Here is an 18,568-nt window from a genome sequence, read left to right on the forward strand (position 1 = left end):
TCCCATGCCTCCCTAACTTCTGACAGTTACGGGATTGTTGACGCTGCAGGTGAGCTGGACTCTAAGTCCTGTGACACTAAAAGACACCAAGCTTCCTGCACAAGGTGCCCTGGAATTAACTCCGTTGGGAACCATTTCCTTCATTTCCCTGCCTCTTGTCAGGCTATCTCTCACTCTGCCTGGACTACTGATAATGTAGTTAGCAGGCAGACGGAAGAGTCAGAGCACTTGCAGGTTTAATCGAGCTCTGCCTTTTACTCCTTATGTGGTTCTGTGCACTTTATGTAATCTTACTGAGGTTCTGTTTCTTGATCTATAAAGTAGACATCATATTAAACTTGCAGGGTCATTCTTGAAAAGGGAATCAAATGAAATGCTTATGAAAATGAAGGGTGTTTGGTACACACCTGACATCTGGTAAGTACTCCTTAAATATGAGCTCCTTTTCGTCTTAACCTTTCTCATTCCTTCCCTGCCAAGCACACTCCCAGTCCTGCTCCATTAGGCTTGTTTTTGAAGCCATTTCCTATTTGCATGCTGGCTGTTGCAAACACAGTGGTTTCCCAGTGAACACAAGTGCCCACAGCTGCACAGGCATGGGCTACTTATTCTTACGTGACGTGGAGGCCTTGCACATGTCAACATGAGCTATCTCACCAGTCCCAGCCTGCTTTTTCATTCAGATAAAGAGACAGAGACACACAAAGAGGGAGAGACATCACAGCATCCGCTGGTGCATGGCACTTCTCACATGGTGGCAGGGCTCAAACCTGCACTGTACACAAGGCATGGTGTGTGGCCTGCTGGGTGAGCTATCTCTTCTGCTCTGCATTTGCCACACTAAATAGCTCAACTGGCAAGCCTCTGATATTCCCTTGTGAAGAGAACACTTGCATGATCAAAAGCAAAGAGGATACTGGAACTTGTTGAAGGTAGGAGCCTGGAATCTATTCTCCTCCCTACTGAGCCAGCACAGGGGAACAGGGGAAGCTGGGTGAACTGGGGAAGCAGCTGACATGGAGATAATTGTGATAATATCTTGCAGAGTCTTAAGGGAATCCCAATACCTAGTCTTCTGAAATGCAAGCCCAGGTCAACCGAACGTGTGCCTCCCAACCTTTCTTCACTATAAACTATGATTGTGAGGTTGCCTTGACATTTATAAATAAAAGTTAGAAAGAAATGTGGTGCTTTGGGCTGAGAAATCCCGGTGTTTGTCTATTAAAAATGCCTGTCAGTCAGAGAGAGAGAGAGAGAGAGAGGGGAGAGATAGATAGGAAGCTATTTTATATGTCTAGGAGAAAAAGTTCTAAGCCAAGGATTTAAATTTTTCTGTTTTACCTGTACACCTACTCATACCGCAGCTTCCTGGTATGTAAAAAAGGAGGTGCAGCATCTGTAAGGTGTTTGTTCTAACATAAGCAGATGTGATCATAGAACTCACATGGTAGGTGCTCAGTAAATAGCAGCTACTCTTATTATTGCCCAAAATGCTCCTTGTGGGGGCTGAGGAGATAGCATTGTTGTGCAAAAAGATTTTCATGCCCTAGGCAGCAAAGGTCCCAGGTTCAGTGTTCTGCCCCACCATAAGCCTGAACTGAGCAGTGCTCCGGTAAAAACAAAACAAAACTACACTACACTACACTACACTAAACTAAACCAGACCAGAACTGGGAGATGCCTAGGGGGTGGAATTGAGTTCACAGATCCTTGTTGTAGGAGCACAGGTTTCTAGTCCTGATAAGCAGGAGTGTTGGGCTGGGGAAGTAGCATAATGGCTATGTAAAAGACTTTCATGCCTGAGGCCTTGGTGCACTGAGGTGCCAGATTGTCAGTCCTACCAAAGGTGGAGGGGGGGACAAGAAAGAAAACAATGGCTGCTAGGAGTGGTGGATTTGTCATCCAGACTCAGAGCCCCAGTGACATCCCTGGAGGCAATATATTTTTTTTAAAGATTAAATAAAGAAAAAACAAGGGCCAGGCAGCGATAGCCACCGGGTTAAACACACATGGTGTGAAGCATAAGAACCAGAGCAAGAATCCTGGTTAGAGCCTCTGGCTCCCCACCTGTGGGAGGGACCTGGTCACTTCACAAGCGGTAAAGCAGGTCTACAGGTGTCTAACTTTCTCTCCCCCTCTTTGTCTTCCACTCCTATCTCAATTTCTCTTGGTCCTATCCAACAACAAAAACAATAACAGCAAGGATAACAACACTAACAATGATAACAACAACAACAAAAAATGGCCACTAGGAGCAGTGGATGCATGGTGCAGGCACTGAGCCTCAGCGATAACTCTGGAGGCAAAAGAAAGAAAAAGAAAAATAGAAAAGAAAAAGAAAAGAATCACCACTGAGTAACAGGGGCATAAGGGCATAAGACTGTAAGAGATGTGACAACTTGTAGATTGTGGCTCTCAGAGAGGCAACAGGGAAATGCCTTAAGAGTTGGAGTCAATAAACCCCCAGTCCCCATCTGAAACACTTCTCCAGCTCTTTGTTTCTGCTTTGCCTGTGGGGCTGGGAACTGGAAAGGCAAAATGTGAACAACCTCGTTGAGAATACCAGGTCACCAGGAACTGGGGAAAATACCTCAGAGGTGCTCGTAAGAGGATGTCTGAGGCTTGCTGCACCCTGGCACCATTATTCTTTTAGGAGGAAGTGCAGGATGGGGTAGAGAGATAAGAAGTCCTAGACTCCTTTTACATAGTCTGTCATACCAATGGGAAACAAATGTCCAAAGAGACTGACTCCAAAGAAAAGTGCACGGGAGTTGGATGGTAGTGCAGCGGGTTAAGCGCATGTGGCACAAAGCGCAAGGGCCTGGGTAAGAATCCCGGTTCGAGCCCCAGGCTCCCCACCTGCAGGAGGTCGCTTCACAAGCAGTGAAGCAGGTCTGCAGGTGTCTGTCTTTCTCTCCTCCTCTCTCCATTTCTCTCTGTCCTATCCAACAACAACAACAGCTATGACAATAATAACAACTACAACAAGCACAACAACAAGGGCAACAAAATGGGAAAAATAGCCTCCAGGAGTAGTTCAGGCACCGAGCCCCAGGAATAACCCTGGAGGCAAAAAGAAAAAAAAAAAAAGAAAAAGAAAAGTGCACTCTGCTCAGAATCCAATCCCATTAAAGCCCTATGTGCGATTTGTCTGGTTACTGCATTCTTTTTCTTGTAATTTTTAGATAGAGAAGCAAAGAGTCAATGAAAGAGACCACAGCATCAAAGCTTCCTGCATTGTGGTGGGGGCTGGGTTTAAACCTAGGAAGTGCACATGGCAAAGCAGCACACTAAGTGAGCTATTTTACTGGCTTTTTTTTTAGCCTGGAACTTCACCTGAATTTTGTACTTGCCTCACTTCACTACTCCCAGTGAACTTTTTTTTTTTTTTCATCTCCAGTGGTGTTTCACCTTTCTGAGCTGAGTTTCTCAGTAAGAAAGTGTAGCAGAGGGAGAGAAGGGAAGACATCATAGCACCAAAGCTATTGGGCTGGAACCTGGATTATACAGGTGGCAAAGCAGCGAACTAACCGGGTAAGTCATTTTATTGATCCAGTAGACTTTTTTTTTCTTTTCTTCTCCTTTGTTGACTGGTCATTTTTTCTCCTTTTTATAGGATAGGACAGAGAGAAGCTGATAGAAGAGGGTTAGACAGAGAGTGAGAATGAAAAAGAGACACCAGCATCATTGCTTCACCACCTATGAAGCTTCTCCTCCTGGCAGGTGAGGGCCGGGGGACTTAAACTGGGGTCCTTGCACATAGCAATGTGTGCACTCAATCAGGTATGCCACCACTTGCCCCCCAATACTTTTTCTTTTCAATGACAGATAGTAACTGGTCCACTGCTTGCGTATGGTGCTTTCATATGGTGGCAGGGGGTTTGAACCCAGATTCTTGGGCATGGTTAAGTATGCACTCTGCTGGACAAGCTATCTCCCAGCCCCTCACAGCAGCATTTTCAATGCCCCTGGAACTGGCCCACCCACATGAATAACTTCTCCATGGGAGCACTATAATCCATTCTCATAGACCAGCGTCAGGAATAGAGGGAGCACTCACTGGTGAAGGTGATGTTGAAGCCCCTCTTCCCCGTGGAGTGGTCAGTCTGGAACTCGAGACGAGCCACGTGGCCACTGCTGGTAATGGAGGAAGGAAGCTGGTTTCCAGAGAAGGTGCCTAGAACTGGAGCCTCGGCAGTGGCCCCATCCTTGATGACCAGGAAGTCAAACTGAGGCTCCACATCAATGTCATTGAAGGCCAGGTGGATGCGGCTTTCTGGTCGGGCCAGGATGAGCCAGACACAGTGGAGGTGGTTTCCATAGTCCTCTGGATAGTTGGGCGACAGGACAACCCCAGAGGGGCTGGTGAAGTTGAAGAAGCAAGAAACTGGAAGAGAAAAGCAGTGACAGTTGGTAAGCATCACCACTGAGGGCTGGCATGTAGGGTACTTTTTTCATAGCCTAATGGGCCATGGGCAGAAGCAGTGACATAAGGGTTGGGCTGGACTATCTAGGGTCTGAGGTCTAGGTGGGGACTTTCTAGACTCCATCATGGCTTTGGGAAGGATCCTGTCTACAAGCTACATGCATGGCAAAGTTGTTCTCTTGGTCCCTTCTCCCCTTCCGATGTGCTTACCACAGGCAGTGTCTGCATATTCTTGATCCCATGGGTTGGGGGACAAACCACTGTTCAAACTCAAGTAGAATCACAGTGCAATCCTCCAGGTGGTACCCAGGGTAGAGATATTCAGTCTATGACTCTCTAATAATAGGTGTGTACTGGGGATTCTGGCAAACTTATAACCACAAGACTATACAAAGGAGGTACCAGGCGAACATCATCTTTCAGAGACCAAAGCTTTGGGGAAAAATTGGGGCAGAGAATAGATAGTGCCTCATCTTGATGGCCTGTCACCCCCTGTCACCTCTCCTACTTGAGTCTAAGGTTTCACTCCTTGGAAGCCCCTTCTGTTAAGCCCTTCTCATACCAGTGATTAAGAGACCCTGAAACAAGGATGGGGCAAAGGAAGTGATACAAATAGAAAAACAAATACAGAAAAACTTATTCAAAATAAAATAAAATAAAATATGAAAACAGATAACTGTAGCATCTGTGCCAAGGGGCAGGTGTAAATATTGACTTAGAACTTTTATGACTGTATAAGAACATCAGGAAGATGAGCAGAGAGTATGCTCAGAGGACCTATATGTAAGAAAACAGAACCAATATGAAACACAGTCAATTTTACTAGAAAAAAATAAAGAACATACATACCCCACACGGTTAAGGCTTCATGGAAACTCATATATATGTATTGCCAATCACAGAACAAAATGATAATAATCTTTTTGAAAGGGAGCATATGAATTCTTATCAACAGCCACACAACTATTTGCCTATTCTGATTCAGTAATCTCAAGGAATTAATTCAAAAGAGAAAGAGGCACATGGACAGAGATGTTCATAGGGACATAATTTTATTACAGAGAAAGAATGTGAACAACCTATATGTCAGCTCCACAACGTGAGGTAAATCAAAGCTGTTAGTGTGAAGCTCTTCGAACACGACCATTAAAGTGATAAATATGGCCCAGTAGGAAGACGACTGTTAAACATCATTTGAAGTAAAACAACAGATCGTAATATTATATTCATTCTTTTGATGAATGAGATTAAATATTCATTTTTATATGGACCAAGACTGGACATGAGTCCTCAAATGAAAACTACACTAGGGTAATAAGATTCTCCTGGGTGATATTTCTTTCAAAATGAAAATACTACACTGTTTACTGCAAAACTGTCATTTATTATTATTTATTGGTGCATTCTAAACATTTTTAAAATAAAAAGAAGGCAAAAGCTAATATGAACCACATTTAAACTCCTTCACATTTACATTGGTGTTTGGCATTGGTATTGGTAAATACAATGTTTCAGTGTTTGCTTTATTAGTTATAGTGATGATAAGATGAAAATGATAATAAAATCATGCTTACAAAGGAAAAAACACACACTACAAAGGAATTGTATTTGTTTTTTTAATTATGTTTTTTTAAATTTATATATTTATTGGATAGAGACAGAGAAATTGAGAGGGCAGACACAGAGAGGAAGAAAGACAGAGAGACACTTGCAGCATGACTTTATCAGTTGTGAAGCTTTCCTCCACCGCTGGTGGGAACTGGGGGCTTGAACTTAGATCCTTGTGCATTGTAACATGTGCACTCAACCAAGTGTACCACTACCTGGCCCCAGGTAACTCAAAAAAAATTTGAGTTTTTTCTATGTTGAGTTTCTTCTTATTCTGTGACTCCATCCACCTTCCCCCTTTTCTGTCTTCTCTCTCTCTCTCCCTCCCTCCCTCTTCCCTCCCTCCCTCTCTCCAACTTGCTTCTGAAAGACCTTCCATCAAGTTTAACAAAGAGAACTTAGTCCTTAAGACATATTCAGTAAGCGTACACTGTAATCACTGTAAGTATAGAAAGAGTTTTAAGTCAAGAAGAAAGGACTTAAAAAAGCTTTTTGGCAACAGACATAGTTAATAAATGTCATTTATCGTCAGGCTAAGTGCAGGCACTGTTCTAAGTACTTTCATCAATTAGCTGCAAGAACACTATGACTTACTGTCATTAGCCCCAGCTAAAGGGAAAGACACTGAGGCACTCAGAAGTAAGTTACTGGCCAGGGTCACAAGGCCAATAAATGACAGCAACAAATTCAGGTCCATCTAGATGACTCCAGGGACCAAGCTCTTAACCCTCACCAACACTGTCACCTAGTATGAAAACTGTACTGTACAGTAGCTTAAGTCAAATAGAAAATTCTGGTGATTTTAACAGATGTTCCTAGCATCTGTTAAAGATCAGATCCATTTGTGGATACCAAGCTCTAGGCTGGAATGTGTACTCCACGAAATCAGAAATCTTGCTGATTGCCTCCTCTGAATCTCTAGTTACTGCCACAATGCCTGGCTCTTTGAAGGTGCTCAATTAGTACCTGCTGAATTTAATGGTTGCTATCATCTGAAATGATGGTGACATGAGTATGTGTGTCTTACCTCTCCATCCCATTCCAAGTCCCAACCAACAGAACTGACTCAAATACACAGATATAGCTGAACACCTGTGCTAGTTCTGAAAACTAAGGGAATCTGACCTTCACTGCATTTCTCTTAGATACAGTGAATATTGGTCCCTAAGTATTTTATAGTAGAAAGAGATATGACCCATCCAAGTTACTAAATAACAAAGAGAATAGAAGCTACTTCCAATACTGGAGACTTCAAAAATATCCTATTCATAGAAAAGCACTTAGAGATATTTACTACCCACCCAAGAGATGAAACAAAATGATGAGCTTGAGCAGGGGATAGGTACAGTCAGTAATTTTAAAAAAAGTGTTTTTTTCAACTTTACTTATTTATTATTGGATAGAGACAGAAAGAAATTAAGGGGAAGGGAAGACAGAGATAGAAAGAGACAGAGAGATACCTGCAGCCCTGCTTCACCACTCATGAAGCTTTCCCCCTGCAGGTGGGGACCAGGGGCTTGAACCCGGGTCCTTGCATACTGTAGTGTGTGCGCTTAACCAAGTGTGCCACCACCTGGCCCCTAAAATTTTTTTTGTTGTTACCTTTATTTATTTATTGGATAGAGACAGCCATAAATGGAAAGGGAAGGGGGATATAGAGAGGGAGAGAGACAGAGAGACACCTACAACATTGCTTCACCACTTGCAAAGGTGGGGAACCAGGGGTTTGAACTCAGGGCCTTGTGCATTGCAACATGTGTGCTCAACCAGATGCACCACCACCTGGCCCTGTGATTTTTTTTTCTTTTTAAAGATTGGAAAGGACAAAAAAATTAATATAATATTGAATCTAAATAATCACTACAAACATATTTACAAAACAAAATCTAACTACAATAAATATTCATTAGAAGTGAATAGATAAAGTAACCCTCCTCACAGCCCCAGGGTAAAATATCACAGATTATACTGATAAAAAGAGTAAATCTGAAGAAAGGAGAGATGCTAATTTCCTCTTTTAAGAAATTCTGTAATATAGTGCATGTACTTAATTAGAGAAATATAGGTTAGCACATGTTTTTTAAAGATGTTAAGTGTAATTAGCAGTAGACTATACAACAGCTTATCTTCAAAGTTACCAAAAGGGGGGGAGAGTGAAGCAGTCAATTTAGTTAAAAAAAGAAAAGAAAGAAAGAAAGAAATTCAAGTGACTCAACAAGGAAGTATAAAGGGGGAAAATTTAAAGTTAGGAGTTTAAAAATAGAGAGAAAATATCATTTAGGGAGGCCTGAGAGATGGCTCAGTGGGTACAGCTGATACTTAGATGAAACACTATGTGTGATCCCTTACACCACAATGGAACATCAGGAACAGAGGGAAATTGTTTTACTGTTTCTTCTTTTCCTTCACCCCTCCCCCCACCCTTTTAAAAAATATAGAAGAAAAAGTGGGGAAGGCAGGCAGTTCAGTTCACTGGTACTGTGTTGTGTAAAGCCCTGGGTTCACTTCCTTGCACTGAACATTTATTACAATAAAGCACACAGGCTAATCTATTCTAGTAAAAAATGACTGCTTTGGGGACGAAACATACAGCTAAAACAGTGTGATGAAGTTTAGTTAAAAGTACCATTATTAAAAAAGACTTAAGAGATATAAGAAAAAAAAAAAAGAAAGGGAAGAGTAAAAGCACTCAGGCTTCACTCTTTAAAGAGTGCTGAGATTCACTGATGTCCACATTCTAATGGTTACTATTTAATTTGGAGAGTAGGCCCAAGGGAATTGCAAGACTCAATAAACAATGTAGGTAAACTTTTTTTTTTTTGCTTAGTTTTTGTTTTTCTGGGTGGGTGGGGGGGAGAGGGTTAGCACTGGGGCTCAGTGTCTGCACCACTCCACTACTCCCAATCAGCTTGTTTTTTATTTTATTTTATTTTTTTAATTTTTTTTATATTTATTTTATTTATTTATTCCCTTTTGCTGCCCTTGTTGTTTTATTGTTGTAGTTATTATTGTTGTTGTCGTTGTTGGATAGGACAGAGAGAAATGGAGAGAGGAGGGGAAGACACAAAGGGTGAGAAAAAGATAGACACCTGCAGACCTGCTTCACTGCTTGTGAAGCGACTCCCCTGCAGGTGGGGAGTGTTTTTTATTTTATATTTCTTCCAATAGAGAGTGAGATACAGAGAAAAGGGGACATGGTGAGAGACAAAAGAGAAGAGGAGGGGAGGGGCGAGGAGAGAAGGGGAGAGAGATGTGCAGCATTGTGTTACTACTTGACACTTCTCCTCCTAGAGGCTGTTTTCAGCAGCCATTTTTTTCTTTATTTGACAGGGTGAAGAGAATTTGAGAGGGAAGGAGGAGATAGAGATAGCAAGGGAGAGAAACATAGAGAGACACCTACAGTACTTGCTTCACCTCTTGTGAAGCTTCCCCCCTGCAGGTGGGGATCAGGAACTCAAACCTCGGTCCTTGCACACAGTAACGTGCACTTAATTAGATGCACCACTGTCCATCCCCCAGAAGGTGATCTTAACACAATAGCCAGGATTTCAGAACTACTTATTGATAGAAGTAAATATGAACCATAACAAAGTGTGCATTTAACAATAGCTTCATAGATGTTATAAAATCATACCACACTATAGGGCAGTTCTTTTGATAGGCCAAGAGTCTCCAAGTAGCTACCAAGAGATGTTTCTTCTTGTACGTGGCAACTGATGAAACTGATAAACTGACATTACTAAATCAAGAAAGTAGTCCTACAAAATACAGTCATCCATCTCAGGCTCTTAACTCATTCTTGAAGAGGATGAGTATTGCCCTATAGCTATCCAATCTTTCTTGCCTAGCAAATTATGTTTGCATATTATATTGGAGTGTTTCTGTTAGAAAGAGTTTGTTTCTTTGTGTCCCAAATGAGGAAAACAAAAGGAATCATAAGTGAACTTCACCATCAACTATCCAGATCAAAACCTTCGGAAAGGTTTTCCAGTTTGTGCTCATGGTTGTCAACAAGATAAACCTTTAAAGTAGACAACTTGCACATGGGTCAGACTTCTTTTTAAAGAAAAAAGACATGAGAAATTTATTATTTATTACTAATTAATAATAAGTTATTATGCATGATTGATATACATAATATGGGACTGTTATTGAATGTGATCTCGAGTGAAAATAAAAGGGATTTGCTGAAAATAGTTTTTTGTTTTTACGATTCTTTTCTTTTGGTCCTGTCACTGTTAACTTCACTGCTTACAAAGTGATAATTCAAACTAAGGGGCTGGAAAAACGAAACAAAATTCAAAGATGATGTTTAATCAACAGATGATGCACACATTCCAGAATGTAGATAAGACATTTGTGGTATTTTATACTCCTCAAACAGTGAAGCATACACCAAATAAACTATTTTTTTTTCATACAAAAGTTGGAGAACAGGGGGCTGGGCAGTAGTAGCACAGTGGGTTAAGCACACATGGCACGAAGGACAAAGACCAGCATAAGGATACCGGTTCGAGCCCCCAGCTCCCCACCTGCAGGGGGTTACTTCGCAAGCAGTGAAGCAGGTCCGCAGGTGTCTTTCTCTCCTCCTCTCTGTCTTCAATATATATATATATGTATATCCAAAAGTTGGAAAGTAAAATTTAAGTCTGAGGTCAAAAGTAAGCAAAATACAATGAGTATGTGCAGGTGGGGACCTGGGGCTCAAACTGGGTTGTTGTACACTGTTAACGTGTGCTTAACCAGGTGCGTCACCACCTGGCTACCACCTGACACATTTTCTATTTGCAGTGCAAATAAACTATGAAATTTCATGAACCTCTTTCCTTAATGAGTTCATGAATTCAAGGAGAAGACAATCACTGTCAAGACAGATGATGAAACTTAAACCAATGCTGTATGGAAGACTAATAGCCTTATTTGTTATGAAATAATAGAGAAATGAAACAAACTAAATGAGTGCCTAAATCCAACAAGTTTCAAAGAGAATAAAAAGATTAGGAAAGGAGAATAGACTTAGTCAATATAAGAGCAGGAAAAAAAAATGACTGACTTCTGAAAAGATTGGTAATGGGGATTTCTCATTGTTCTGCTGAAGAAACCAAAAGTATAGTTTGTATATGTAGTGACAGAATAATAAAATGAGAGAATTATAAATTAATAACCTTAAAAGGACTAATATGTTAAACACATGAATACATTTGAAATCTTAACAAAGTGTCTAGCTAGATTTCCTATGAAAATTTGAATTGCCAAAACTGTACAGAGAAAACCTCAAGGACACTGAAAACTACTAAGGAACGGGCGGCTTAATGACTAATGCTTTACAGTCTTAAATTACAATAGGCATGTTTTTTTAAATTTCATGACACAACTTCTCCTATAAAGGCAGTATGTATGGTGCACATATTCGTATCTACCAACTCATATACCATCAACACAAACAAAAAGTCCAATATTCAAAGCACTAGTAAATCAAATCCAGCCCTAAGATAATAAACAAACAAGATCAATGTAAGAAAAAAACTCAAACTTGCCTGATAGCCAGAAAAGAACATTTTAAAATAGAGACAAACTTTTCCTGGATGAAGAATTTAATTGTTAAGAGGGAAATTATGTTAAAATAAATTTATGTTAAAATAAATTTAACAATTCTAGGTAAGTTTCACACTAATTTTTTTAAACAGTTGTAAGACACATCTGTTAGGATAAACAGGTGAAACTAGCCAAGTTGATATTATAAAAGTGGCACATGATTTAACTCTCATAGCAAACCTTCAGTATGGATCCTTTTTTGTTTCTATTTTACAGACAAGTATAGGTATTAAAGCATCTTGTCCAGGGACAGATAGCAAGCAGAAGAATGGGTTGAAATATGAACCCAACTGAATTTTTCCAGAGCCTAATCTCTCAATGATGACATGTACATCTTCCCAGTTTGGAGTGGGGTGGGGCAAGGATATTTGCCAACTCTAAGATATCAAAACATATTACAAGGTTACAAAAATAAAATCTGCAATGTATTGGTTCCCACAAGGGGGCTTTTTATTATTTGTTGTAGTAGTTTTGCTTTGAGTCTTTTAAATTGATTTAATAATGATTGGCAAGACTGTAGGGTAAGAGAACTGGTCAACTCCTCGGGTATATAAGTGGTTCTGGGGATTAAACCTGGAACCACAGAGCCTTAGGCATGAAAGGTTTTTGCATAACCATTCTGCTGTCTCTCCAGCCCTACAGGAGCTTTCCAAATCAGTGGGGAAGGGAGTATTGATCAATAAAAAAAAGTACTTGAACAAATAGTTAACCAAGTGTGGAAAAAAATAGATTCATACATCACTCTGTGTACCACAGAAATATCAGAAAACATAAAGAATATTTGTGAATCTCAATGGTTGGGAGGATTTCTTAGTATTACAAAAAATAATAAATGCCATTGTTAGCTACCAAAAAAAAATTACCACACAGAAAATTTAATTAGTAAGGGACAAATGAAGAAAAAATATTTATAAGTAAGTAGAATAAAATATTCACTATGATTTGTATATAAAGAACTATACTTCAGTCAAAAGGCACTAAAAATAGAAACACGGCCCAAGGAAACAAAGAGGAAGTTGACAAAAGAATAAAGCTGGTCAATAAAGATGTGAAGGAATGCACAATATTATGAGGAAACAAAAACTTCAAACAACAGAGCTATCAAGTCAGCAAAGGGAAGAAAACACAAAACTCTGCAAGAGAATGGAGAGAAGCTGGCAAGGCAGATGGAGAAAAAAAGGAGCCAAGCAGTAGAAGGAAAAACAGAAAAGTAGCTTTCAGAAGCAGGGAAGAGCCACCTGTTCTGAAATACAGCTGAGCATTTGTGTATGAGGGTTAAATCTGATCCCCCAGGTTTTAGCAGTAAAAAGGAGGTCCTTGGCGACATTGGTGAGAAGAGTTTCCAGGCAGGAAACACAGAAGTTTGAATAGATGATAAAAGACACAGCTAGTATAAACACCTGTCACAGATGTCCAGATGTAGGGTGGGGGGTTTTAGAAAATTGGCATGAGTTAAATAAGGTAAGGGAAATGTGAGAAAACGTAAACATTGATGGGAAAGACTTGGCATAAAGGGAGCAAGGGACTGGAGAGGTAAAGGGAGGATGAATTCTGTGAGGCACAAGGATCATAAGAAAGTGGAGGATAGGGGCCAGGAGGTAGCGCAGTGGGTTAAGCGCACATGGCGCAAAGCGCAAGGACCAGCGTGAGGGTCCCGGTTCGCGCCCCCCGGCTCCTCACCTGCAGGGAGTCACTTCACAGGTGGTGAAGCAGGTCTCCAGGTGTCTATCTTTCTCTCCCCGCTCTGTCTTCCCCTCCTCTCTCCATTTCTCTCTGTCCTATCCAACAACAACAACATCAATAATAACTACAATAATAAAACAACAAGGACAACGAAAGGGAATAAATAAATAAGTATTAAAAAAAGAAAGTGGAGGATGAGGGAAACTATAGGGAGGGTCATCATTATTAAAAACAATAATTACTTGTTGCTGCCAGGGCTATTGCTGTGGCTTAGTGCCTGTAAGATGAATTCACTACTACTGGTGACTTTTATTTTCCTTTTCTCTCTCTTTTTATTTGATAGGACAGAGAGCAATTGAGAGGCGAGGGAGAGATAGAGAGAGAAGAGAGGCACCTGTAGTAGATATGGAAGTTTTTGAAGCAATGGATTCCAGCCCCCTGGTGACTATCATGGAAGCAGAATGGTAGAATATAATCAGATGCTGAAGAACAAAATGAAAAGAATGGAAAATATTTGAATATGTTATTGGTAGCAAAGGTTAGTACTATTTGTGAAATGTACCTATGTGTGTGTGCAAAGAGATAGTGAACTTGTATTACAGTGAGGTTAAAGGTATTTGAAGGTCCCTTATGTAAAGTCAAAGTGGGATGTATAATCTAGAGAAGATTGGTTTTTGATAGGAAAAAGAAGTGAGCAACTCACTATAAAGGTAGGGGAGGTGCGAGTATGGGTGGGGACAGGTATGACCTCCAGGATTGGTGCTTTTGGTATTTGGAGGTTAAGGGCATTTCCTGTGCGCTGGGAGACAAGTTCATTTTCTAGTGCAATGTGAGGAGGAGGGTGCTGAGAATGCCCGAGTTAACTTACAGGCAGAAGAGGAGAATAGACTGTCTTGAGAAACACAGATGGATTGCCAGGCACCACTGCAGGCTTGATTGAGATTGGAGACCATGAATTTGTAGCAGCACCAATTTGCCTGGTTGGGTGGTTTTCTCCAGCAGTGCTCAGCCAAGCAACAGAGGCCCAATCAGACTGTTCTTGCTTCACTGTGCGTGTCTGGACCAGTAAACTAAGACAGTTCTAGGGATTAAGGCTACAACTGAGTTGGAAGCAGAGACTTTGTAAACCCAACCTTGAATTTCTTTTGCCTTTTTCTACTCTGAGGTTCAGCATATGTTAATTTTCACCTGAGTTAATTAGCATCATCTTTTGGCACATGAGCCGGGTGAAAGTTGCCATGGAACTGCATTATCCCAAGGAAGCTGGAAGGGACTCTCAAGGCCACATGTGTGAGGGGTGGAACTGGCCACATGGCAGTGCTAACCCTTATTATGAACAAGACTGAGGTACAACTTGTTCAAGCAGAATACTGAGGATGCCTTCTAGAAATTCAGACATATGCCAAAAGAAGCATCAGAGATAAGGGCAATGTTGGTCACATATTTCCTAAGCACATTGTATGTCCTTTTCCAACTCATATTTTATGTGATCTGAACCAAAAGCCAGGAGTTGTGCTCAAGCACTTATTTATTTATTTACCTAACTTATCATCACCACCAAGGCTTCACTGCTTTGAGCCAATTTTTCAGATAGAAAGAGACAGAAGGAGAGAGTGAAAACCTACAACACAAAGCTTCCTCCAGTGTGAGGGGGTTGGAGTGGACCCCAGGCAATGCGCATGACAAAGCAGACATACTAGCCAGGTAAGTTATTCTGCAGCCCGGTGCTCAAGTTTTCTTGTCTCTTTTCTTGTCCAATGCCCCACCTCTCAGGCAGGCAAGATTTGGGGGCTTGCTCTCCTGAGTTGGGTCAGCAGGTTATTCAACATGTGAGATACTTTGTCATTCAGTCTTCTACCTCATTTACTCCAGGTTATCCACCTCTAGCTCACCACTCACAGTCAGTTGAAAGCTTTCTTCTTGTATCTGACTTTTGTTTTTATTTTAGAATGTCTATTTTGAGACTATCTTCTCACATGGCACATTCTCCCTACAGCACCCATTCCTCATACCCTCCTAAATGCTTACCTCCAGGGCAGACCTCATTCTGCTATTGATTTGTACAACCAATGGTCTTTGAAATGCATCCACCTAGCCTGAGTACTGAGGAAACATCTGTGGTGTACCAAGTCACAGCTTTAAATATGGCAACCAGCAAGACAGGCAGGAGAAGCTCAGTCTCAAGAACTTTACACTCTAGTAAGTGACAAAGGACATAAAATACGGTGAAGAAAGAAAGAGTAATTTGGGGGTGACCAGCTTTCAATCTTTCAATAAGGGGGACAGAGATGGTGTGAGGAAATGAAATGTGCCATGAGAAGGAGTCAATGGTCCAAAGGGAAGATCATTCCAGATCAAGGGATCACAGATGTGAAGGTCATGAGGTAGGAAGGAGCTCAAGGTATGTGAAGGACAGAGGGAGGCCCAGTGGCAAAAGCAAGGTGAACCATGGGACTTAGAAGGTAAGTTTCTCAGGGTGATGGAGGTCTTTGAGATCATGAGCAGGAGTCTAGATTTTATTACAAGTGACGTCACATATGCTCCCAAATTGAAACCCTTGTCTTTTCCCTCCAAATCTGATTCTCTCAGATTCCAGATCTGGAATACTCCCTGACTTTCATGAATTATTCATCCCTACCATCGCCCAGTTATAGACACTTTTCGGGCACGTTTATCAGTTCCCAACTGTTCTGTAATGTGTATGCTCTACTGGGTGAGCCCTAGCCCAGTCCCCCGCCATCATCCTGCCTTTATGTCATTGCCTTCAAAGTCTAGAATGTATGTCCAAAATTGGACACCAGCTACTTTCCTAAACCTCTTCATTCCTTATCTCCAGGAAAGAGGGCACAGCACACCAGGCTGCTTAAGCAAAATATATCAACTCCTTCTCCTTATTCCAATATCCAACAAAACCAACTAATTTTGTTGACTATCTCTTTCTCTTTTTTTTAACTAATTTACTTGCCAATACCAGGGTTTTAGTACTCAGGACTGACTTTTTTTTTTTTTTTTTTTTTTTGGTAGAAATAATAAGACAGATAGTGGGGCTTGGGAGGAGGAGAGAGGAAAGAAAACACAGCAACAGACCTTCCTTCAATGTGGCGGGGGCTGTGCTGGAATCTGGGTGGCATGCAAGGCAAAGCAGTGGATTCTGTTGCTTCTAGCTCTCTGGTATCTTTTGACATGATTCATATCCTCATCATGCCCCTAACAAGTTGAGATTTCTTGCTATTGAAACAGTCTACTTTGTCTCTGCTTTACTCCTTTCAAACACCTCCTCCATATTTATTCCAGAGTGAATTCTGCAAGTCATAAATCCTCATAGTGTTATATCTGTACCCAGAAGTCTTAAAAAACCTCATTTCACACAGGTGGCACAGGATAAGTTGTTCAAAAGTGCACTAATGACTCTCAGGCCCTTGCTAGTCCTTTAAAAAGTTACTTATTTATCTATTGGATAGAGACAGAGAGAAGTTGAGAGGGCAGGGGAAGATAGAGACATGAAGGGAGAGAGAGAAAGAATGAGAAAGAGAGAGGCCTGCCACACTGCTTAGTCGCTCATAAAGCTTTCCACATGCAGGAAGGGACTGGGGATTGAGCCCAGGCCCTTGCACACTGTAAACATATATGTTCAGCCATAGGCACCACCACCTGGCCCCTTGCTAGTCCTTTTACTGACGCTTTATCTCTCCACCCCTCAAGCATACCATAAACATTAGAGGATTTACAGTCCTAAAAACATGCAAGGCTAACCCCATGTTTTTCTAGTTTTTTTTTTTTCCCATCTCTCCTCCTATAATGTCTGAATGGGAGGCTGTTAAGTATCATTTCTCTTGAATTGTGTGGGTCCCTCCCCTTTTCTTTATCTGTCCTAGCTATAGCAGTAAGGTCTGTACATCAGGTTCATCTCACTCCTGTATGTGAGTGACCCTACCTTGCCCCCACCTTCATAAGCTGAAATCCTAATTCTCAGAGGTGCTGGTATTAGTTGGCAGAACATTTGGAAGGTGCTAAAATCTTGAGAATCGAGCTCTCAGTTATGGGATTAGTACCTCATAAAAGAGGTTTCACAGAGATCGCTAGTCTCCTTCTTCCTTTGTGAAGATATGTGAAGTCTGTGACCTGGATGAGGACCCTTTCTCAACAGCGATGATACCCTAATCTTAGACCACTAGCTTTCGGAACTGTGAGAAATACATCTCTGTGGTTTAAAGCTACCCAGTCCATGGTACTTTGCTATAGCAGCCTGAGTGGGTAAAGACAATGTTGAAGTTACTCTGGGCTATAGTTCTACCAGTCTGAGGACTAGAGAGTAAAATCTTGCACTAACAGGCTGTGAATAGCCAGGCATCTTTCCAACCAGAGCCTGCTATAGTTACCCAGCTGTTGTCTGTAATACAAAAACTAATGTAATTCATAATAAAAACAGCGAGGTCAGGGGTAGCTCATCAGATAGGACATGCGGCATGCCAAGCATAAGCACTTAGGTCGAAGCCCCTGCACCACATGGGAGCTCCATCGATGGTGGTGCAGTGCTGTGGTATCTCCCTCCCCCCTCATTTCTGCTTTACTCTCTCTCCTTCCCCTCCTCTCTGAATAATGAATGAAAAAATTATCCCAGGGAGGCCACTCAGTGGTTACATTACATATGAATGAGTCCCCGGAATCACAATGAAAAAATAAAAAAGGGAATCAGTACTTTTTTTAGTAATATGTGCACTTAACCGGGTGTACCACCACCCGGCAGGAATCAGTACTTTCTAAGAACTTGCTGTGAGTTTGATTGGCATTGATGGTACAACATTGAGCAAGACATATACAGTTATGCCTTTAGGAAGTCCACAGTCAATTGAAAACATAAGCAGAGCTTAGTGACTAGCTAGCATTCTTTGTCCCTTCCTTACACTACTAATAATGACCTGGCTTTGTCATGTATCTTTTTAGGCAGACTGCTCTCACTTAACCACTGAATGCTAGGTTTTGCTTCTTACTAAGTCTACTTCTAGAATGTGAGTGGGCACAACATAAGCCTGTCTAAGCAGTGGCTTTATGTGGTGGTTTCACTCTAACTCCTTAAGTTTCTCTTTCTGCCACAGAAACAGAATGCCCTAGGAAACAGACTGCCTCTTCAGCCTGGGCTCCACAATGAGAGGGCCTGCATAGCTGCAGCCGACCAACAGCCCTCATTGAATGTAAGTAAGAAATAGTAGATGTTAGCTGGGGCCCTATTTGGGGAGTCCTGAGATTCCCAAACAG

At 41.4% G+C, this 18,568-nt stretch overlaps 1 protein-coding gene across 5 annotated transcripts in view; it reads right to left on the minus strand.

The window, feature by feature from the left end:
- CSMD2 (CUB and Sushi multiple domains 2) overlaps positions 1-18,568 on the minus strand; it is an 814,611-nt gene that overhangs the window by 302,536 nt on the left and 493,507 nt on the right. For all 5 annotated transcript variants that reach the window (XM_060205823.1, XM_060205822.1, XM_060205821.1 and 2 more), the window contains one exon: positions 4,061-4,387. In XM_060205823.1, coding sequence (XP_060061806.1) covers positions 4,061-4,387 — 327 coding nt within the window. The remainder of the gene's footprint in view (positions 1-4,060; positions 4,388-18,568) is intronic.

Source organism: Erinaceus europaeus, chromosome 13, assembly GCF_950295315.1.
Source record: "Erinaceus europaeus chromosome 13, mEriEur2.1, whole genome shotgun sequence".
Classification (NCBI taxonomy): domain Eukaryota; kingdom Metazoa; phylum Chordata; class Mammalia; order Eulipotyphla; family Erinaceidae; genus Erinaceus; species Erinaceus europaeus.